Source organism: Vicugna pacos, chromosome 3, assembly GCF_048564905.1.
Source record: "Vicugna pacos chromosome 3, VicPac4, whole genome shotgun sequence".
Lineage (NCBI taxonomy): Eukaryota > Metazoa > Chordata > Mammalia > Artiodactyla > Camelidae > Vicugna > Vicugna pacos.
Window position 1 is genome coordinate 50,796,980 of NC_132989.1, and position 25,295 is coordinate 50,822,274.

General features: G+C 36.2%; 1 protein-coding gene across 12 annotated transcripts in view; it reads right to left on the minus strand.

Annotated features, from left to right (window-relative positions):
• Positions 1-25,295, minus strand: part of PAM (peptidylglycine alpha-amidating monooxygenase) — a 255,430-nt gene that overhangs the window by 62,412 nt on the left and 167,723 nt on the right. For all 12 annotated transcript variants that reach the window (XM_072958329.1, XM_072958328.1, XM_072958327.1 and 9 more), the window contains 5 exons: positions 4,385-4,433; positions 2,967-3,034; positions 1,783-1,863; positions 1,417-1,493; positions 944-1,047 (listed from right to left, as the gene is read on the minus strand). In XM_072958329.1, coding sequence (XP_072814430.1) covers positions 944-1,047; positions 1,417-1,493; positions 1,783-1,863; positions 2,967-3,034; positions 4,385-4,433 — 379 coding nt within the window. The remainder of the gene's footprint in view (positions 1-943; positions 1,048-1,416; positions 1,494-1,782; positions 1,864-2,966; positions 3,035-4,384; positions 4,434-25,295) is intronic.

Below are 25,295 nucleotides of genomic sequence, written 5' to 3' on the forward strand. Positions count from 1 at the left end.
TGAACTTGTAAACTAATACATAGAATGTGCTGAAAAGGATCCTCTTTCACAATCTTGAATGCTTTTTTTCTCTTTTACCTGCATCAGTACCTTTTCTGTTTCCCCTGACGACCAACAGCTAGTGTTGTCATCATAAGAATCATCTGTGCATCTAATGCATATTTTCAGATGCCTACTTTCTGTAACTTCTCTTTGATCAAAAGATAAATGGTTTAAAGCTCCATCTTCTAGGTGGCATTGGTAAATATTTTATAACCTAGTTTAACTTGGAAAGGAGTCTCCTTGGTTCTTTTCTAACAAAAAGACATGGTAAGACACTTTATCTTTCGTTTTTAATTTAGGCAAACCTTTCTTCTGAAAGAGTTCACAGTGCCTTGAAAATTGTAGCGTTATAAAACAGACTTATTTCAAAGAGGCTCAGTATTTTGAAAATTAAGTCTGACATTCTCTTATTGAAAAAGAATTGCATAGTATTATTCTCATTTGGTTTCTCATCTAGAAAACAATGAATACATGAAAGTTTTAACAGGTAGGAAAAGTCAGGGTTCAGAGTAATTAATGGGCACTACCTATATGTAAAACCTATATACTTGCCTGAATTTGAACACAGAGCAAAAGGACACGAGAAAAAAATATATAATAATTACATGTTTCTTCATTAAGAAGAATAGGAAGTAATATACACTCCTGTGGCAACTATAATATGTAGAGGTGTGATACTGAAGGTTTTGAATAAACAGGAAGAAAGGAAGCAAGAAAAAACAAACACATGTTCTGGAGTTTATGCAAATCAATCAGTTCCAAAATGATAAAATGCTATAATTTGTTGTAATTGTTCATAATTGGGAAAAACGTGCAATTCACTCATGAAGATAACTGTTACCTATAATCACACCTTGTCCTAATAAAATCTTTTTAAATAATGGGATTTGCAAAATCATACCCAATGTGTGTGGCTTCTGTCCTTCCTTCACCAGTGAATACACATCTTGCTGCCAGTATGTCACCAAAACTAACATCTACTGGATGTTCCACTGGGTAGAAAGCCTGCCAAGAAGACAAATACAATGATTCATTAAAATTATCAATAAAACCAGAGCCCCATGCTTTAATAATGAGAGTCTTAGAGCACCCCGAGTAGAGAGGATGAACATAGAGACACAGACACACACACACACACACACACACACACACACACACTTCACTACCATGTTTAGAAACATTAAGAGAACTGATAAGGAACCCAAGTTGGAAGTTGGGAAAAAGGAGATTATACACAGCTAAGACATACAGTAAAGGTAGACTTGGAGATGTTTAGATTCTAGAGAAATTCACAAGAGCTCTATGAAGGTTTTAAAAATTACTTATCTGCTGATTAATATTTTTTCTCTCAAAATTGTGCTAGATTCTACACACCTGTGGCAGCTGGGGGCTCTGGCGTCCAATCAGTGTCCATTGTCCATTTCTTACTCTGTATCCACTCACTACCTTACCTGTAGTGAACATAAATTATAATTATATAATGTAATAAGGTATTAGAAAAATAAAGGACATGATTTTCTCTTATTTCAAGATAAAATCTGAATATTTTCAGAACCCCAAATGCTAGTTATTCTAATAAAAATAATGTGATGAGAAAACATACAGAATTTCAAGATACAGCATAAAATCTCATTCACTGAAACAGATTTAAGGTCAAATATAATTTACATTTTACATTTGTAACATTAGCAAGCACAATACTAAATATTTGTAACTTAACATGTAGTTTAAAGTTCTTACCTAAATGATGAGTGTGAACTCTGTAGGCAAACACATGCATTGGATATTTTTTATAATGGCATGAAATGTCAGAATTCACCACTGTTACAAATGAAAACACAAAAAAAGTCACTACTCAACTGGAAAAAAATCATTATCCTTATCTGAAAGCACACATAGAATACTCACCAGTAGAGAGGCTCAGGGGTTTTCTTATGGGGTAAACACGCACCCACATACTCAGCAGACATTAAGACTTATGCGCCAGCTACTTCACTGAGTTAAGAACCCCTTGATCTCACATTTTATTTCACTCATAAACAAAATGACTAGGCCAAGTCAACATACCCTGTCAGTGAAAACACAGGCTTAATTTGATACCTTTATAATGAAATTTCTGCAGTTGAAAAAGCTTAAACATTGGTTTTTATTTTTATAACAGAAGGATTTTTGAAAAACTGATTGCAAACATCTAAGATAACCAGATTGTCAGTTCCTTTTGAGAAGGAAACATAAACGCTTTTTCTTCTTTACAGTCTAATATATAGTAGCTATTCAATAAACATGTCTTTTAAAATAAGGGAACGAAAAGTAATGAGACCATACTTGTCATTAATTTTAAAAGATTCCCAGCAAAAACAAGTGACTAATATTTAATATGACACTTTTCATCAGAGGATAAGATACACTGATAAATAATGTTATACTTATTCTAATAGCTCTTTGTAAGTCTAGGAGAAATCAGCTATTATCATCCCCATTTGACAAAAGGAGAAATAAACCCAGTAAATCTACATTCAAAAACAAGCCAGTATTGGATTTGCTGGCATTTGATTCTGAACTGATATTCTCCGCAGTAGTTTATGCCATAGTATGATATGAAGTTTGTTTTGGGCATCTAAAGAATGGATGATTAATTTGTAAAATGCTCAAGATTTATTCTTTAATTTATATAACCCTCTACCTACCCCCAGGCCTCAATTCTTAACATTTCAACAAAAAATGGAAAATAATTAATAATTAATAATACTGGCTTAGAATAATACAACTATCTATTTCAAATCCAAGGATAATAAAGAACTGGTTTGTTTTTCAGGGACTCAAAAATATTGGTCATTTCAAAAGTTTATAAAAAATACACTGTAAATCCTTTCTTAAAGGTTAGGTAATGAGGTCATGATAAATTCTAAAAGATCATTACTCACCTTTCTCTCCTGCTGGTATAACAGTGTCAACAGACATCATAAGGTACATGCCAGCAATTAAAGGCTGTCTGTAGAAAACAGTGATATTTATCTTAACGACTTGGAAAGTCAAAACTATTGCCTTGGAAAAATAAGATAAACCTCAATATGTTGGTCTATAAAATATGACTCATGTGAAAATTAAATAATATGGAAAGAGGTAGAACATATATTTTTTCTTAAGAATAAGTTATTTTCTTGGGCAAACAGCTGAATACACATTTTCATGGCATTGTATATGTGGAAGGCAGTCTCTAAATGGCTCCTGTGATGGTTAATTGTGTATGTCAACTTGGCTAGGCTATAGTGTCCAGCTGTTTGGTCAAGCACTAGTCCAGATGTTGCTGTAAAGGTATTTTTTAGATGTAATTAATATTTAAATCACTGACTTTGAGTAAAGCAGATTATGGGACACAACATGGGTGGGTCTCTTAAGAGAAAAGGCTGAGGTCCCGGGAAGAGGAAGGAATTCTGCCTCCAGACTGCCTTTGGACCCAAGACTGCAATAAATTGGCTCCTGCCAGAATTTTCCGCCAGCCAGCCTGCCTTGAAGATTTCAGACTTGCCAGCCCACACAATCATGTGAGCCAATTCCTTAAAGTAAATCTCAATTTCTCTTTCTCTTTGCCTCTCTCATACATTCTATTGGCTCAGTTTCTCTGGACAACCCTGACCTACACAGCCCACAGTGACTCCCAGCTCTGACACTCATGCCCTTGTCTAAGCCTCTTCCCTTGAGTGTAGACTGGACCTGGTAACCGGATCTAGTAATTTGTTATTTCTAACAAATAGAATATGGCAACAGTGACTTCATTTGTTTTCTCTGTTGGAGTCAGAGTATGAAGATTTGTAGCAACTATTTTCTTCCTTTATCAGACTTATATATTATATTCAGTAACTTCTGAGATGAGGTTACAAAACGACCCTGGCTTCTGTCTTGCACACCCTCTCTTGCTTTCTCCCTTGCTGGCTGTGATGGAGGCCAGCTGCCATGTGAGCTGTCCTGTTTGGAGCCCACATGGAGAAGAAAGGAACTGAATACCGTCTATAGCCCACAGCCAGCAAGGAACTGAATACCGTCTATAGCCATGGAGTGATCTTGGAAGTGAAACCTCTTCGGTTGAGACCCCAAATGGCTGAACCGCTGGCCAACTTTGATTGCAGCCTTTGTGTGGGTCTGCCAACCCCAGCATCCAGCTAAGCTGTGCCCAGACTCCTGAGCCACAGGAAACTGAGACCATAAATATTTGTTGTTTTAAACCACTAAGTTTCAATAACTTGTTATACAGAAGTAGATAACTAACATAGTGGATTTCCCACTTTTAAGCTCTTGAAGATCTTAAAGTTGTCACCCAGCTAGGATAGCTGGAAGTACTTACGGCAGGCGTGTGAGGTGCAAGGAAACACCAGAACAGTCCTTGTGATTATCTGAAAACACACATACAAAATACACATCTTAAATAGCGAAATGTGAAAAACGGATTTCAAACTAACAAATTTTAATCGTAACTCAATATAAAAAAAAAACCCTATCTATTTCACTTGTATGGTATTTTATAGTTCACAGAGTGCTTTCATACTCATGAGCTCATTTATTTTCCAGTGTGTCACCCAGCAACAACAAAACTATCACTTTAAGCAGTCTGTGGGTTTTTTCCTTGATGCATCAAACTGACCAGTTATCTGCTTCCCTGCAGACATACTAAATATTAGTCATAAGCTCATAGAAGAAAGTGGTTGCAACTGTTTATGCATTATCTGTATTGCTGAAACATCCTTAAAAATTCTGGGAACTGAATTGTTTGTTCCATGGGGCTCCAAACAACTAGCTTTCCTACTTTTCAGACACTGATGTAGCCCATCATTTGGCCTTTCAAGGTATTACCATCTTTAAAGTCTATAAAGCCTCAGATTTATGTACAGGAATCACCTTATTTGGTTTCTAAGCCTCACTCATTCCAACCTTCTAAACAGGAACCTGATGTTCATTTTTTTATACCCTAACTTCAGTGCAAAGCCTCTGAGCATTTCTGCATCTTTGCCAAGGACACTTCAGAGACCTCCTAAAATCCTCTCTCTTTTTTTTTTTCCTTTGCCTTCCCCATGTAGAAATAAGGTAAACAATTAAATCACTTATCCCAATTCTTATCTCTGTTGAACTTGCTGATCCTTTACCTTACAGCCCATGCACAGTAACTCAGACTTACTCATTCCTTCCATCCCTGTATATGTTAAATTCTTTCTACTTCACATTTTATTCTAAGTCATTATAAAACTTTATCTTAATTCTAAGAGTTGATTTTAATATAAAGAACTACTGTATGTATGTATGCAATATTGATATTTATATTAGAAATAAAGAAGTGTGCTAATAAATAACAGAACATGGAATGATCTTTTTAAGGAAATTTCTTTCTTTTAGCTGTAGTTCTCATGAGAAAAGCAAAGGTAGCTTCATATAAAAATATATAATAACAGGTAACTTGACTAACAAGATAAGCATTTTGAAAGTATAACAAATCATATGTAATATTTTGGTAATAAAACACACAGGAGATTTCTCTGTATAGTATTAAGCTTGATCTTAACAAAAACACTACACAAATCAAGTCAATGATAAACATTTTATATTTAAGCAGCTGGCTTTTTGTTTTTGTTATTCTACAAAGGGATCTTTATCCAATGTCCTAAATCAATTTCAGTGAGATCCTGTTTTCATAATAATTTCAGTGAGTTCTTTGTTTTTAAAATTTCAATTGAATTTAAAATAGATGAGAAGAAAATAATAACAAAAATAATAAATAACAGATTTATCTGAATTTTTGCCTATGCTTTTAAATATAAAAAGGACACTTGAGTATTATTTTTTAATTTACTTAAAAATGTTTATATTTGAGAACAAGTTTTCCTAAATACACTGCATGAGATTTAGTAAACATGCCTTGTCTGTACTACTTTCAAAATGATTAGTAATTGAATTCACCCAGAATTATCTAAATATCTCCACTGATCAAAAGAGAATGGTGGAAAGTATACCATTCATTTGTACCAAATGAAATTTAAATTCCAGAGATTGACCAAATTAACTTGTTTTCAGAAAACATTTCCCCTGTGTATAAAAAACATCATATCTGTCTTCTAAGATTATTCTGAGAAATGTTAATCATCCATTCATTCAGTTAATATTTATTGAGCAATTGCTATATATCTTCAGGCACTGTTCTCCACAATAGATACAATGAAAAAGAGAATGTTCAAATTTCCTGCTCTCATGGTGCTTATGCTCTTAACGGGAGTGGAGAGGAAGGAGGGACAAGGAAAAAGAAAACATCAAATACATAAACATGATAATGTCACACAGTGAATTCAACAGGACAATATGACACTGGGTAACTGATTTATCTACTGTGGTCCAGGGAGGATAGCGTGGTCAAGAGGCTGGATTCTTTTGGGCCATGAAGAGTCTGTTCAAAGAGTCTGGGTTTTATTTTTTGTCTGCAAAGAAGCCAGTGGCAGATTTTAAGCAGTGGAGGACAGGATCATACAAGGTGTCCATCTAGCACATTACCTGGCACTTACAGGTTACTGAGTGTTGGACTTTGTAATTTTAAAATTTTGATTAGTAATACTGGGTGAGAGTTTTCTGCCACCCCCACAACATCCATCCAAGCAAAAGGGTCAGTGTACAATAAGAATTGTCTCTTGGTTTTACATTACATCTCTGCATTGAAAGAATCCAGTGAATCACATTTTGATACCCAACTTGGCTGATATTCTTTACCATGACTTAAAAAAATTAAATGGAAGAAATTAATAAATTAGTTAACACATTTCAGGAACTATTAAAGAAGTTTATCATTAAAGCTGAAATGTGTCACCAAATTAAGAGTAGCAGGAATGTTACTAATAGTAACACATAAGCTATTGCCAGTAACAGTGGATCTTCCTGTTAGATAATGTTCTTTATTAGAATTGTCTAAATTGAGTAGAAAAGAATGAAAATAAGTCAAAACCAAATTTTAATTTGAAGACATTTTCTAAGCACATATCAAAGTTTTTTTCCCCAAATTAAATAATATCAATTGCTATATAATTGTTGTCTGTTTGTTTCCCTATGGAGTTTTAAAAGTGAACCACAGTCTCACCACTCCAGTGCAAAGATAAAGTACCAGGTTTCCTTTTGATTCTACATGTTTCTCAATTACATGCCATATTCTGTAAGAAAGTCAAGGCTATCACACAATAATAACAAATTAGAAGGAAAGTCAAGTAGTAATATGAGAGGCTTAACACATTCTGTAGAAAAATATACTGAACTTCTGATATTTTAACAAAATGACTTCAGGGAAAACTGGATTTTACAGGCTAAGTTTTGTCTTAGAGAATATAAATCTTACATGGGTAGAGGGCTGGTGAACATACAAAGATTAAAGGTGAAAATCTTGCCTGTTTTACAAAAGGCTTCAGAAATCAAAATATGCAGAAGGAAAATTAGTAAAGAGATACAATTAAAAACCACACTAAATAGAGTTTCTGAGCCACAGATGAAATAATTTGTTTACATCAAATTTATCTGGTCTATCTGATCCACTGAATCAGCAAGAAACAGGGCATTTCTAAAAGCTATGCTGTATGTGTGTGTGTGTGTGTATGTGAGCGTGTGAGCGTGTAGATACTATGCTTTAAATTATGAATAACACTTAATAGATTTTCATCATTATTTATCCATGGGGTGACAGCAGTATAATACTAAGTGTGTGACTTTAGGAAATTCTGTTATTCAGCAGTGGATAAATAAACATTTTAACAATGATAGTTTAGTTGTACAAAATTCTAGGAGTTACCATAAAGAGAAGAGTACACTTATAAAGCATATTTATATACATTTTAGACATTGTTAGAGTCAATTGCTATTTCAAATATTCATTACTGCAAAAATCAAATTTTATCATTGTAAATGGTTGTGATTTCTTCTAGTCTGACTTTCTACAGTTTGACCTGAAGAGTCCATGCGTTTGCATATACACAAGGTGAGAAGTCCCAGCGGGAGCAACTTGAACTCCCTTGAACAAGGGAGCTGTCTGGAGGCCTGGAGGGCTCCTGGGTCCACAGCTACTCCCATAGCAAGTGGCAGCTTTGGAGAGAAGCATATTTCAGCCTAGTGTTTGGTGTGAAGATTATGACCTTTTAACTCCAACATGAGCCTTGCCACGGTGATGCATTATTATTTCCATAACCTCCACGCTGATCTTACTGCTGGGGAACTCAGAAACTTCAGCTGGTCTTGCATATTTTAGGGATGATTTCCAGTGTGCTCTGACTTTGCTTGCCCTTCTGTTGTAACACAGTGCTTCAGCCACAAGATATGAACCCTCATAAGAATTAATTCATTTTAATTCACCAGGCTATAAATGAAAACTGTCTCTTAAAATGGATGGCACTTTAAAGGCTTATTATCATAAAGAAATACATCAGTGCTTCTGCTAATATTTGACCACATAAGATGAAAAAACGAAATCAGAACTGAGACAGTTAAGAAATGTACAGAAAATGAACTCAGAGGATCAAAATCAGACACCAGCTGAAAAAGCTAGTTGAAAAGACTGATTCTGTGACTAGAATGAAAGTAAACAGAAGAGAGGGGCGGAAATAGATGGAAAAATTCATACAGGGCAGAAGACCAGAGAAATGGAATCTTGCAGCTTAAATAAAGATGAGACAGTAATGAGTGAAATAACTAAAATGAAATCATAGGAAAATGAATTTGTCCAAATCAAAGGTAGAACAGGAAGTGAGGACTATTCCCCTGATTTATACTTCTATATAAATATTGTACATTTCCAATATATAATATGTAACACTTGTTGGGTGGAAAGTTCGGAATTAATCTGTATATGTCATTTGACCATAGTGCCCTAAGAAGATCACCAGTTTTCAATCAGGTGTTCGCTGAGTTCCTTCGTTTAAAATCAGTAGGATCTAGAAGGCTACCTATTCAATAGCTGATGGATTAGTACTTGTGATCACTATTGATACCACTAAAAAATTCCAGCCTATAAATGAGACAATCTATGTAAAGAATGTGGCACTCTATTTGGAGCATGGGGAAAATCAATACATATTAGTTATTATTATCATTATTCTTTTCATGGGTAGATTCCAAAAATTTTCAGCACATGAAATATTTTACTTTTAAGAAATATTTTACTTTTAAGAAATATGTTTTCATAGTTATAGGTCAGGAATTGCTTTAATTGAAGAAACTGAAGCATATCAAATTTCTCCAACTTAGTAACAGAAATAGGAGAAAGGGGAAAACATGAGAATATTAAATGAATAAGGAGCTGGTTAAAAAAAGGAATTAGAATTGAAATGGTATATTAAAGACATTGCACAGAATAGATATTCTCAAAATGGGAACAGAAATGCTGATTCAGAAGGATCTGAACTAGGTAGACATGGAACAGAATCATCAGTGAAAGAAATTTCAGTTAAGACAAAAATATTATGGTCTGGCTAAAATTAAAATTTTGGATTAGGGACCATAGGACCTTGAAGAAGTTGATAATGCCATGTTTCAAGGTCCTTCCATGACTTTTAGTAATAAATCTCCTCTTGACCAGACTCAAGACACCCTGCTTTCTTTTGAGTTCTGGGCTAGAAGTTAGTACAACAGGGTTCTATGTTTGTAGAAAAAAAGAGTGAGGCAATTTTTACATTGAGACTAAAATTGTGCTTTCAATTTATATTTATCCTGTATAGCTATCATCATGCAAAAATCCTGAAAGCAGTTCTTTCTCGGTATCTTATTTATTTTATTTTAATCTTCTTATTCCAAGGTGAAGTGTGCTCTCTTTTACTGGATTGAGCTATAGGTACACTCTCTCTCCAAGGTACTCTGGAACACTTGACTTTTAGCTATTCATGTTCTGTATTTACTGAACCCAAGTCATCTCTGTCAAAGGGATCTTTCATGATTGTTGTTCTCTTTCAGTAAGAAATGGTTTTAGCCTAATGAATTTCAAGATGTGGTGATGAAACGTCATTCAATAGATAGGCATCAGATGACACTGGGAGGCAAATTTCATTTTATGCCATTACGTTCGATTATAATGTCATGTATGTACCAGAAGCTTTTGTAATGTAATGATGAAGATATTAACAGTGAAAAAGTTAAAAGAATCATGTTTTAAAAAGAAATGTAAAATAAAGTCTAATAATGCCTTAGAAGCACCTCACAGCATAGGAGAGTACTGCAGTATCGGTGGTTGAGTGGTGAGACTTTGAAACAGTCTGATAATGAAAGAAACAAGTGTTTCCAGACTCTAGACGAAACGTGAAAATAGCATTCAATCAGAATCTAATCTTGAGTAAGATGAAAACTGGATGACCGCTCCACAAGGGTCTCAGCTTCCCTTTTCTGAGAAATTGCTCTCTTCTGCTGAGGCCGAGATGTATAACCAGTGCAAGGTATTTCATCAAATATACAGACTCATAGAATTTCAGAATTGGAAGGGACCCTGCATATGATGGAACTCAGTTCTTGCACTTTATAGACAGGAAAAGAGGCTACAGAGATGAAGAGTGGTGGCCAAAGTAACTCAGCTAACTGGTGACATGCCTGGGTATCAAATCTAATTCTAGAATATTAGTATTTAGTAAACATTATTTACTTTTAAAAAAGGGTTCTATTTCTTAGAGACTTCCAAGACATTTTATCTATGAAATGTCCTGAAGCTAAGACAAAGGAATTAAGCAAGAATGGATAAGTAACCAGTGATACTTAAGGAAATCCACTTAAGTAGGAAGTTCATTTCTCTTAATGGGAGGTAAATGCATGGGATATGAGGTTATCCATTCCAAACTATTTAGCTTGCTTTTCTAATAATAACTTGCAGTTCCTGCTTGGATTCATTGCTAAGTAGTCAAGTAAGTATGTGGAGTAATGCATGATAATAACCTATTACATCTTAGATCCTTAGAAGTCTGTTGGTCTCTCCTAATGTCTCCCTCAAGAGATACACTTCATGAGCTCATGTCCTGGTTGTTTCCTGCTTCAATTGGAAAAAAGAAAAAAAGGTTAACCATCTATCCTGAGGGAACCAATGTATTGTTATAAACTGCATCCCACTAATTGGAAAAGTCCTTCAGAAAGCCAGTTATAGAGTGGATTTCAGTTCATTGCACTCTCCTTGGAAGATAAAGGTGAAGGATAAAGCACACCCATTATATACTATCCCAATCACAGCTCTGGATGATGCATCCTTTCCTTATGGAAGTACTGAAAAAGCATGCCTGGAAACATAGCGAAGCCTTCTGAAAAACAAAGAAGTAACATCTTTAATAATTAAAATGTATTTTAGAAAATTTGTGAGCAAACAGTAAACCGTATCATACCCTTCCACCTTCTCAGAGTGTTCTGAACATAATTTAAAGGCCACCTTCCTGACTTTCTTACTGTCTTGAACAAACAGACAAAATGAATCAAGACTATCATAATATACACCAAAAGTTTTGCAATAATGTATGTACATAGATATTGAAATAACTGTTTGACTATTAAGCTGGCTTGGTCTTTATCATATGGCTCTTTGTTCTGAATGAACAACATTAAATGAATGGGACAGATGATGAGATTAAATCATGGCTCCAAGGTGACCAAGAATAGACTACTTGGGGATTCATTTCAAAAGTCAGGGAAAATTTCAGAGTCAAAATTACTTGGAAAATCCCTTAGGAGAGTGGAGAGTGAGATCTCTTAACAGATCTGACACAGTTGGTTTCCTTAGCATCGGAACAGATTGCTGTCAGTTTTGTCAGTTGGACCATGTTGTTCTAAAAAAAATTATTTCTATACAGCTGGGCTATGTTGTTATATCAAAAAGGCTGTTTCTGCACATCGAAAACCCTGCAGCAGCAGAGAGATGGACACAAGCCTAAGAAGCAAATAGGAAACTGCGGAGGGAACGGAAGATTAGGATCTTTTCTTGTGTTCATTCTGGGCCCGGCACATTGAAGGGAACCAGGGTTTGAATGAAGGTAAGACACAGCTCCTTTACTGTCTTTTCGGTACCATCTGGATTATAAATGCAGGTCCTACAGTCACTGTATGGAACTCAGTAAAAAGATGATTCTCCAAATTCACCAGAAAATGCATATATTAAATTTTTTTGTTAGTGTTTCCTCCAAACAAAATCTCAGCCACTAAATTTCTCCTAGAGAATACTCAGATTCCTGAAAGCATATTTTCATCATATCAGGACACTCCAGATACATTGATATAAAATAGTCTCCACTCAAAAAGCACTAACACCTTAAGTTGTCACGGCCAATGTGTATCTGCTTAGTAAATATAACTGAAATAGGGGCACTGTTAACACACAACACAAACTGCACAGAGGTTTGCCTGAAAGCTGTTGAGAGCTGGCTTAGCAGACAAGCTTCGGTGCTAAGTAAACTAGCACTACCAAAAAAAAAAAATCTTCAAAAAAGAATTCCTTTTGAAGTTGTCACTGCAGTGAGTTAGCCTCTTTTGATTTTACATTCACTGCTGTGGGACTAGAAATTACTAGCTTCCATTTGTCCCGTGGCAAGGAAGAGAAAATGCATTTATCCATCCAGCAAGAAGACGACTTCCACAAATGATGGCCTGTGCTGTTCCCAAAAGAGATCAAATGGAAGGCAGGCAGGCAGGCAGGCAGGCAGGCAGGCTCACCAAGGAGCTTTTATAATCGCTGTGTGTGGAGAATGTTACGGCACGACTAATGTCAGAGCACTTTCCTGTTTCCATCTTTTATGAATGCAAGGAAAAGAATCTGCAGTGAGGCTTATGATTTATGCTGCAACTTCTCTCAGAATTAGGAGCATGCTCCACGGTCACACTTCTAAGAAATTAAAATTAACAGACAAAACCCCCAATCTTAGGTAAATACAGAATTTTTAAAAACATGGCACGGAGTTTTTAAGTTATTGACTGTTTCTTGAACTTTTCGTTGAACTATAATATACAGAAAAGTGCATGAACCAGGAGATACAGCTTCAGGAAATTAAAAAAACGAACAGACTCCTGTAACCAGCACCCAGATCAAGCAAAGACCCTACACTTGGGTCCCCATCCTGAGGCATTAAGTTTTAAATCTTTATGTTTATGTACACAGCATATTTAAACATTTGTTTTTCTGAAGGAGTTGTCTTTTGGGTAAACCAGGTGCCTCTAACTACCTTGTCGACTATAACTTCGTGAGCTTTGGTTGGACAGTTTTTAAATATGATACCTGGTTACTAAGAAATATTTTATTATTTCCTCTTTCTCTCAGTGAAAAGTCTTATCAACCACTTTTCACTTCCATATCTCAGTTTTTAATATATATTCATTCTTAAAATGAAAATCTAAATTTTCTTTTGCATTCTCAATTACTGTCTGTTCTGCCCACTCAAGGCAGAATGTACCTGCAAAAGTCTAGGAACCACAGGGTAGGTACTTGACAGAATGAGTAATGGAATGAGAAGGAACTTTAAGAGTTTTAATCAAAGAAACTTAAATTCATTTTGAAATATAAAGCAAAGATATTTTTCATATAAAATGCTTTATTATGAATTTCTGAATCACCTTGAGGGTTTTTTTTAAATATACATAAAAGGTTTACTTTTCATCCCACTTTGGAATTCTCAACTACTTTGTGCAATAATGTGGTCTCCATTTATTTAACTGAAACCTCCAAATGCTCATGACTGATAAACAAAGAGAGGGTAACCTAGTGGCAACAATACCCTACTTTGTTTTGAAAACAGGAAGTTTACTGTCTGTAAAAGCTATAATTTAATTGGGATATATGTGTTTTGGAGCTCAACCTAAAATCAGTGGCTATATTTCCAACCCAATTATCTTTATTGACTTAAAACATTGTATTTTGGTTCTTCAATGAAAAAATAAACCCAAAGTATCTAGTTTACATATAATTTTGCATGTATGTAGTCCTTGGTATTAATTAGGAAATAGGCTTTGAATATTATAGCTCATATATTTGATTTAGCATTAATTTTCATTCTTTCAGTATGTTTATGTTGTAATATGGTATGAAGGTTTAATAAAGTAACATTCATAAAGCACTTGAGTTGAGAAGTAGTATGGAAAAACACTGAAACCCCTCACTGACCCAAACTCTCTCTCAAAATTCCTTCAGACCTTAAGTGAGTCTTCAAACTGTAAGATAAAGGGTCAGTTTGGAAGAGTTTGCAGTTACTGCCCAGATTTTATTCTCCTTCCTGTTATTACAGATGAAACACTACACTTAAGACAGGGAAACAAAGATCAGGAATACTTGCAAAGAAATGGATCTAGAAAAGTAGAGGAGGGGAGGTATCCATCCCTTCAAGAAGACAGACTGAAAAGTTTTCAAAGATGGAGAAAAGAAGAATTAATAGAGAATGAGAAGAAATGAAGGGTTTCCAAATTGAATGAAGAGGAGGGTAATGTTTCAGTGTGGCAGAAAAAGGGAGCTTAGAAGGGTCTCTTCCAGGCCAAGGGAAGGTTTGAAAGCAGCTCTTTTGCCCCTTTCCTATTCGCTCATTTCTGCCCCACCTCTAACCTTAAAAGAACCTAATTACAGGAATGAGATCACTTATGCAATTGAAACTAACTCCTGACTTATGCCCTCCTGAATGCACACCATGCCTTGTTTAACCTGCTGATTCTTTTCCTAGATAAAAAGAAGTAAGAATGAAGAATTAAGCAGTTAAAGAATGATTAGCTCTCTACCCTCAACAGCCACCTCAGCAATCCTGCAGGCAGACCACGTGGTAAGATAACACCTGAAGAAAGAGTCCGCCAGTCTGCACACAATGGAGAATGATGCAGAACCCAACCTCCTGCCTCCATGGTTCACTCAGATTCTTCCCCTCATTTTTCCCTTTAAAAACTTTCATGGCTGAGCAGGATCTTCAGAGGTGATCTCTGGATAGGAGTCCACCATCTCCCCAGATTGCTTGCTTTCTGATGAAAGCACTTTTCCTTTCTATTCACACTTGCCTCTCAAATTACTGGCTTTGGAGCAGTGTGCAGTCAAACCCGAACTCGGTAACAGGTTGGATTTTATTCTCCTAACAGAGTATTTTGTAAATGTCATTAAATGTTACATTTGAAAGGTTTTTATCAAATACCTTTTTGGTCATGTATTTACTTAGGGTATCTTTTGCATTTTACAAGTAAGACAGCCCTAACTTTTAAAAAAGGAATTAACAGAAAATAGGAAATGGAGTGTAAAAATCTTAGCATTTCCATCTAATGACTTCCATCTTTTACCAGAATTCCTACAACACAGTAAGCAAACATCAGCATGCCAAGGCCACGAGGGGAGCAGCAAGGGATGGTGCAGAAACCAGCTGGATGGAGTATGTGGGGACTATGTGGAAAAATGCCTTGTACCTCCTAATTTTGATGCGAGCCCATAGGCAAGTAACTGTATTTCTTCTCCTTTTTTTTTTTTGTTAAAATTGAAATATTGTCTGCTACTAATTTTAAAAATTAACTAGTTGATAACTATGTATCCCTGACCAGCTTCAAAAAAAGGAGTTAATAATTATGAGTAATTTAAAAAGCATGAACTGCAAAGGGGTAAATGAAGGTAAAGTATAAGGTTTTCTTGAAAACAACTGGGAAATAAAGGCAAAATGTGAAAAACTAAATAGTATTAGGGAAAGGTTTTTTTCCTCCCCTAAAAGACATCACTTAGGCTAAACATTATATTGTACAAAGTTAAATTGCTTAAAAAACACATTTTAAGGGATAAAGAACATTTTGAATATATTCTTTAAAAAAATAATACTGCAGTGTTTTGCATATCTTCTCAAAACCAAATGAATAAAAATGTAATTCTTGATACTTAATGACCATATTTAGGTATTAAAATAAGCAGGTGTCCCATGGATGAATGAGATGAATCAGGACCATTAGTCTTCCAAATTGAAGATGATTAACAAAATTGAAATCCAAGAAGGTAGAGAATCAGGGGGCTTACATTTGTGTGAAGAGATTGGCAAGAGCCAAAAAATACTGCAAGATAATAGGCTTCTTTTGGATCATTTGAGAGGTACTGATTAGTCCTAACGTCATTCCCATGACTCAGAACGAGCTGCTTGTGTATAGTGAAGGCTAGGGAAGAACATGAAGAATATCCTATTATAATTCTTCTGAAATCAGTGGGATTATCAAGCAACCTGATTTAGAAATATCCCTACGTAAGGGAAGTGGGTTACTTCATACATCAGAATGAAAAGGCATAAATGAGATGAGGTAAGCGGCTCCAATCTTCATTCATATTTATTCTACTGTGCGTGAATGAGCTCATCTCTCTTCGTTCCTAGTATTCAAAGGACTTCTGGAAGTACTGACTGCATTATTTGTTTTATATAGTTCAGACATGAACTTTGACAAGCTACAAACTAGAAATCCAACACAAATTAAATTCTTTTCATTTTTAATACCATTGGACTAGTAGCTGTACCCCCTTAGGAAAGTCACTTAGCCTTTCTGAGTATTGATTTCCATTTCCGCTAAGTGTCGGGGCTGGGCCAGGTGGTCCCTTCCAGTCACACTGTACTCCTTCTATTACCCTGTAGCCTCAGCCTCAGGTGTCAAAAACAAGTGCTTTAAAAATGATTAGTACACAACACATAAGATCTATGGTTTTTACTCTTTTCATAAGGAAAGAAAATAAAAGTCATGGTTTCCTTTTCAACAATGCTTTTCCAGCCACGTTTCCACCTCTTCCCTTTATCTGAAAAGGCTGAAGAGGCTATGGAATTTCAAGCAGGTTGAACATTGCCTTCTTGTCAATCATTTCTCTCTGAGTTGGTGTTGTGGTCTCTGCCTTTTTTCTTACTTTCTAGTGCCAGTGACTCCATACATTCTACTTAAAAATAAAAAATGTAAAAATTGGAAGGATATACCTTATTTTTGCTTATTCTTCCAAAAGGTTTATCTAGGTTAGGTGTCCATAGGAACATGCGCACCCCTATATACAGGGAGGATGCCCAAGAAGGTCAGATATGCATTGTAAGTGCTTCTACTACTACAGCATTTTAAAATCCAAACAAGAAATTTCGTGAAAAAGTTAAGAATAAAAATAAACTGTCCATAAAATTTCTTAGTGAAATAAAAATGTGCCAGAATAACCAGATAGTAATTAAATACATTTTCTTCTTTCAAAGCTCCCCTTTTCTTAAGAGAATTGAGAGTTAATCATACTTTTTTGATAAATGTAAATTGTTCTGCTCATGTCCTAAGCCCCAGGAGACTTTCCTATACTGCACACCTGCAGTATAGGAAAAAAAAAAAAAGATGTAGAAGTAACTTCAGTCTATACTAGGAAAACCTGAGATTCAGTCATCAAACTTAGTGTAAAAATCAACTGAGGAGCTCATTAAAATTTCAGAATCCTGGACTCAGTGGTGCACTGGTAACACACTGGTTCTCTGACACAAATGTGTGTGTATGTGTAAATAAACATTTATTATAGTTCTATTAGTATAAAGATGTGTAGGACACAATTTATAAAAAATAATAAAATATATAATGCCCTTTATTTAAATTCCATATAACCAGTCGAATTTTATAGAATTCTTTACTTAATTTTTGCTGAATTTTTTCTTAGGCAACCTATGGTTGTAACTGAAGAGTGTAGTTCAGACAAGAATGTTTGTTGATGTTCTTGTTTATCGAAACAACAAAGATACACGTCCGAACTGCACTTGCTCGTTGATGAAGTAAGCAAAATCTCTGCCGTATTGCATAGCAGTTTTTGAACCCTGGAAGAATATTTCCTCAAATTTTTTTTGCTATTCACAATAATCTGTATTACTAACATCTTTTTGATCATTTTCTTAAACTTAAACAACCAACAAGGTAATTTATGAACCACTGATTTGTAGCCTTTGTCAATTTCGATGGTGTAAATTTTCCCACCGTGGTTGATTTCAAGCTGCCAAGGTGACATTACTGAACACTGAGTTGGAAAGACAAGAGCCATTAAGACATCATTTTTTAGAACTTCCACCACACAGATAAGACAGACATAAATACCCTCAAGAGCACAGAAAATACCAAAATGTAGAATGATTAGGAGATGATGATCTTTGAGTCTTTACTGTCTTTCTTTTTAACAATGGCTGCAGTTAAAAATGAGCTCGCAAACTACCTGAAAATTAACAATTGGCCCTTGTGAATCAGTGTGAGCCAGCTCCAATACACCACTGCCTTGCCTCTACTTCTTGTGCATTTGATTTAGCAGGTCTGGGTGGAACCAGGAATTTTCATTTTAAAAAGCACCTCAAGGAGATTCTGGCACAGGTAGCCCACAGATCAGATTTTGAGAAATCCTGATGTAGACTATGTACTTTAGAGGTAATTCTATTAAGAACTTCCAGCTAAGTCTAATCCTTTTAATGAAACAGTAAGAGGAGTTCCTTGGTTTATGCAAACACTGGGCAAAATGTTTCAAGTGAGAAAATGTCTAGTTCAGGTAAGGATATGGGGCTTATTCATTCACTATAAACTGTAAATTGGAAAAGCTGTTTTGTTGGGTAATTTGGTGGAATCTGTTAAGGTTTAAACACTCCATAACCCCAAAATCCCATTTCTAGAAATCTACCCTGCAATAGTAATGCACAGTTACATAAAACATTTCTAACGTGGAAAAGTTCACTGCAGCATTGTTCCAATAGCAAAACACTCAGAACTTAAACATCTCCAAAAGGGAACAGTATATATAAACTATAATACATCTGCACAACAGAATACTAGGCAGTCATTACAAATAATAGAAGAGCTTTATGTGTGCTGTCTTAGAAATGTGCCCAGGGTACATTGTTAAATTAAAAACAAAAGCAGTGTGATCTGAATTTTGTCCAAAAAAGTGAAAATACACATATCTGTGGTTTCTGTGTGTACAGACATGTTGGGATAAGCACATGGAAAACCAGCAGGTATAAATGGTAGTTACCTGGAGGTGGGGGTTGGGGGAGAAAGGGAGGTGGGATTGAAGAAGGTATTATGGATTTTTTTCTTTTTAATTTATATACCTTTTCTTCAATAACTTTAGTGAAATATAATTTACATACCATAAGATTCAGCCCTTTAAAGTGTACAATTCACTGGCTTTTTAATATATTCACAGGTACATGCAACCATCACCTCATATTATAGATTTTTTAAATAGTAGGGTACTGTGAGTGACTTTTTCACTTTTCTTTTTAATGTTTTACTGTATTTTTCAAAAAGTGAAAAATAAAGTTTGAGAAAGGTGATTTTAATGGAAAAATATTTAGATATATCCAGAGTCTTCCAAACCTTGTTAGTATTTTAACCAGTAACTCAAGTGTTCAGGAATAGGTTTCTTTGTTTCAATACTAGAACTTTTTGCAATTCTGAAACCTGAAAAGCTTCGGAAGCCTGCGGTTTTTGGCCACAAAATCTGATTCGAATGGATGTGTTCTATTTATGATCTCTCTTTATCCCTGTAGTGTGACACTTGAGCACTTTGCTAAAGGAATACTGACATATTTGATTAGGGATAGTGCCCCAGACTCCTAGAGGTGATGTAATGTAACTCATGATTTAAGCACTTGAGTACCTTTCAAAAAGGTTTAAAGTTCTCAATTCCAAACCACATCTGTTGCAAAGCATTTGAATAAAAGTCTGTGCCCCTACATCAAGGAATATTAGATAAATAGCAACTGGGAGGTCAGGAAGGAAAAATGAAGACTTGCTGATTGGCACCGGCATTGCAGCCTTGGAAGTGAAAAGGGGAACTGAGGTCAGGTGCACCTTTCTGGGACCACAGGACTACTGTCCCTGGAGTTGAGAACTAGGTCACTTTGTATGCACTCTGGATTGAAAGATCAAGGTTCTATTCAGGGAAGGCCAGGCCAAATACTAGAAAGGTGCCATCTCTGTCTCCCTTTCAGTGCAGAGACAGTAGCTTTCAGGCAACTCCCAGGGAAGAGGAAGCATTAAGAACACCCTCCACACTTGAAATTTCAAAGAAGACTTAAACATGGAAAGTTGAAAATACATGGGTTTAGGTACCCCAATCCACAGTCTCCCTCACTTTGTAGAGGAGGGAGTAAAAGTAGGATTGGTATGTCTTGCTAGAAAGCGTGCAGGAGGAAGCTACTCGAAGAGATTAAGAAATACAACACAGGAAGCACTGGTGAGTCATCTTCTACCAGTGGCCCACTATCTCTGCAATCAGGTATCAGGGAGTCAAGAGCTCCTCTAATGCTTACACTGAAGTCAGACTAGTCTGTTTTATACTGGAATGAAATCATTTTAAGTGCAGCTGCCCTGATCACTGATCTATGCTCCATCTTGTTCAAAAATGCATTAGCCAGGGATTTTTCCTGGGCTCACAATTTCAGAGCTTTTTCCAATAGCTTCCTGGCAGTAGTCTTATAAGAAGCAGAGATGTGGCAGGGGTCACAGTGGAATTAGAATTCCTCTAGAATCCTGATTTCCCTTCTGCCTGCCAGTCTCCATTCTCTCATGTTCACTCTACTGCTCCTTCAGCTGTGGTGAGAAGGGAACCCCCATATGAGTGTGTGTATGTGCACAAGTGTGGAGCATGCATTTCATAAATGCACACCTTATGTCTAGCAAGACCTACCCATTTGGAACTTAGCTATCAGAAGCCACACCGAAACAGATCACAGCGAGGACGGAACAACACAAAGAGGGCAAGGAGAAATCAAATCTGAAGTGCAGGCACGAGTGTTCCTACGATTTTATTTTAGAATTTCCCTTTAAGGGCTTCAATTTAGAGCCCATTTATTCTAAACTTGCAAACAGTTATATGAAAATTAGCTGCCTAGATTCCACATCATCAATTCAGAACAAGGGAGAAGGATGCCTATAGGAAATCGAAATGTCAACATGAATTCCTTTCCTAAACTAGGTGGGGTCTTTTTGCTTCTCAACCCCCTCTCCTCCTGTACTAAATGTACTGGCTCATCCGACTACAATTATTGTTTTATTTCTATTTGCCCACATTGAACAGTGAGCTATATGAAAGCAGACTTTTGTTCTTATTCATCTTTGCCTCTGTGTGCTGCTCTCTTTGAATTAAAATGTGTTGAAATAGTAGCTTGACAATAGGGGAAGCTACGGAAAATATGGGAAAGCAGATAGAAGAAGGCAACAAGCCCAGTAACATGAAAAAACTCAGCCTACTCCTAAAGTTTGGAGGGAAATCATTGTGCAGTAGCTGATACCCAGAATGATATCCCCAAATCATGAAGAAAAGGCGGAGGGACTAAGGAGGAAACTAACATTTACTGCTAGGCTGCTTTGTGTCGAGCACAGCTGTAGGCGTTTAACACCTGCCACCTATTTTAATGTCATGAGGCACAATGCATGTGGGAAATATTTCTGTCCAAAATGTTTTAAGGTTATAGTACTTTAAGACTTAGAGCCTTAGCTTTCTGGAAAACTCGCTACTGAAAATGATTAGTTCCTTACATGTCATAACTAGAGTTTTGTGATCTGATTTTACTAATATAAGCCCAGAAATTTGGAGAAGAAACTTCTTAGAGCTTACTCTGACATAATGGAGAGTTGCAAACAGGATCCCTAGGGTTTCATTCACCTCATTTAGAATGTAAGTATTAAATACTCAGTCTAAGGAAAATGAATCTTTTAGCTATACTCCCAGGAACATGCTAAAATGTAGGTGTGCTTTGAGGGCTGTGATGACCAGGTGGAAGCAAGCACGGGGTGTGTGTGTGTGTGTGTGGTCTGTGCATTTGATAATACCTGTTAGTTTTCTTATATGCACCAAGAGCTTATGGACAATAAGTAGTTTGTAGCTTAGAAATTTTGCCAACTCCAAGACAGTCAGAGCTTATGCACTTGGGAAGAAATTCTTTTAAGATATCGCCTCTAACTGTAGGTGGTGAGTGCAAATGTTTTCTAATTTGAGAAATGAGTTATTGCTGGAGACTAGTAAGCTAATGCCAGAAACTCTGGAAAGCAAAGGCCAATTTTCTTACGATTCCCCTGGGTCAAAACATCCAGAAGAAATGTAGCAAATTTCTGCAACAATCTCAGGAGAATTTTCTCTGTGGAATAAGATTTTATAGAAAAAATTGGCAAAAAGAAAAAAGGAAAGAAAAAGGACCAGAAGGAATCTCTAGTTCCTGCTATTCTAATTTCCTTACGGGCAGGGACGTGGTCTTGTAGTTTATCTTTGTACAACTGAACTATAAATAACAAAAACTGCCAGAAAACTGGAGAACAAGTAATGGAGCATAATTAGGAAACTTTCAGTGTCAACACGACAGACATGAATACAGTTCTGTGTCTAAATACAATGAAAACTTTTTAACACTCTTGAAAAGTAACCAACATACTCTTTATATTATGGGCAACTATGATGAAAGGCTGCATTTAGAGGGATTTATGTCACCTTAAATAAAGCCTTTTATAGGGGCTATAATGATAGTAGCTAACACTGAGTCCTTACCAGGTACCTCTGCACGAACCATTATGATCCTATTTTACAGATGAGGAGGGCAGAGGGGTTTAGGAACCCGGTGAGGATAACAAAAGTAGCAGGCACCACTGCCAGGCCATCTGGCCTTAGCGTTTGATCACCTAACTGTGATCCCATACTGTGCTTATACTGGACATTCATTTCTAATTAGATTACATTCTCTTTTCCATAGAATATTCATTTATAAAAAGTTAAAAAGCCTACATTTTAAAAAAGAGCTCCTCTAGCCTTCCAGAGCCCCATCCTGACCTGGCCCTCCCCTCTGGCCTCCGAATGCCCCAATCTTTCCTCATAAGGCTAGGAGATGTCCCATGCCCTCAAGCCTGAGGCTGAAGTGAAAATCTGATCAGGTTACTGCTGAGAAGCACTCTGGGAGCTTTCAGAAAAAGTCCTAACAGGGATCTGTATGGTCTGGTCCCCACCTTTCAGCTCTCTTTCTCATTTCCTGCCACTTCTCCCTTTGCATTTCACAGTCTAGCAGCGCCAAATCACCGAGAGTTCCTTGTGGCCATGAGCTTGTTCATGCCCCTGGGTCTATGCACATGCTTCTACCTCTGTCTAGAACCTGTCTTCCTCCTGTCTCTGCCCATCTGCAGGCTCCTGGTCACCATTCAAAGCCCTGCAACGCTTCCATCTTCTAAGAAGCCTGTTCCCCTGCCCGTCCAGGCAGACCTGTACGCTCCGCCTCTCCACAGCCTCGGAATCTGGTATACATTTCCATCACTGCCTGAAAACGCTCCGTTCCCGTGCTTGTCTCTCCTGCGAGAATGTACTAGACTCCTGCAGGCAGGAAGACTGGTATACCCAGCACTAGCCCAGGTCTGACACGACGAATAACACGGCATTCAATAAAGTTGGCTCCCTTTAAATGATGCATTTACAGCTTCACGTTCTGTGCAATTTCCAAAACAAACAACAACAAATCAAAACAAACATTTCAGGTGATCCCACAGGCCTCACTCTACAATCACAACCAATCTTTTCCCACTACTAGACGTCCCAGTCCAAGACATACCCAGTTGGCTTCAGGTTATGTTCTCTCTGATACTTCATCACATTCCAACAAACTTTAGAAGACATTTTACCTTCACCGTTGATGCTTTATTAAAGAGAAGTCCTAGGCTTCTCAACTCTCAAAAATCTTCACTGTGCAGAAAAATGCTCATACTCTTAAGCCAAATATTTTCCTACTTTTCAGCAGAGTGCAGTGATTTCTTCATAGTGTCAGTCTGCTTCTGATTTAAAACTTACATACTTAAAAATATCTCCAATAATTTTAACATGATTAAATTCAAATCTTCACTGACAGTAAGACAATTATGTATATACATATACATAATACATATATAACATATATATATATAAAGCATTTCTAATCATTAGAAGATATGATGATATAATTCCACTTCCAGGTGCAACTGAACCTAAGTGTGCAATCACAGTATAGAACCCTTTAGAAGTATGTCACTCCTTATAGTAAATCAGGCACACAGAAATTTACTTTAACCCTTTTTTGTCAGAAGGGTATGAGTGGGAATGTAGCACACTAACTAGCAGGTAGTGAAGGACTTAACATAGTGCTTATATTTGTGGAATTTAAAAGCATAAAGAAAATGTTATAACATTGTAGAGGAAAAGAAAATCACACAATCCTGTCCTTCCTGCTCACTGACTGTTTCCTTTTATTCCTTGTTCCTTATAATCCTTGGAAACATACAAGCCTACATGCAGTTTTATGTAGTTTGTATAAAATTTTATGATTTGCTATTTTTGTTGTTATACCATTTATTTAACTAGTCCTGATTTAGGGACATTTGTTAACTTTCCAGTTTTTCATATTAGTAGCTAATGGTGCATAAATAACTGTGGGTAGGTAGCTCATTAAAAAACAAGCAAACCAAAAAACCCAACAAAACTGTTCCTTTAGTTTAGGATAAAAGCCTAGAGCAAGATTTTAATGTTTTACATAAAATGTATGTAATGTGGTAAAGCTGATTTCCAAAACACTACCAATTCACAAAGCTCTCCCCAAACTCTGCCATATTCATCTAAGCCCTGGCAGTCTGGGTTTTATAATTCAGTCTTCACTTGTGCCCAATTAAATAAATGTAAAATGCTCTCTCATTATTTTAGTGAGATTTGATATTTTCCCATGTGTTTACTTACTATTCTAAGCTTTGTATAGCTTAAGGCACAAGATAGTGTGTAATGCTACTGAATGAATTTTATGGATGAAATTTTTTGTTTACATTTTTATTATATCACAATAAGATCTATGAATTACAGGACCAGTAATCTTCCTACTTTATCCCCCAAATATACCTTCTTTCCAAAAAATGGTTCTCAAAAAAATTGGAAAATGAAAACTTAATATGAAAGTTTCTCATCAGTCTCTTACAGTAAATAAAAACTATATTTTTATACATTAAATATCAGTACCTTTTTAATTACCCCAAGTTAAATATAAATTATAAAACAAAATTAATTCCTCTTCAGTAATAAAGAAATTCAAATTTTTACAGTAACACGTTTTAAAAGCCAGTATAGCATGTGTCATCCATTTTCCCTGGGGTATCAGTGCAGTATCTGTAAGGACGCACCTCAAAGCTAAGAGACATTAGGCTGAAAAGTCAAGTCTAGAGTTTCGCCGAGGGACGGGGTGGAGGGCTGGGATGTGTGTAGGTATGACCAGCTACGTTAGTTGTGGTGACTGGGGAAAGCCCCCCTCATCTCTCAGGAAAAATTA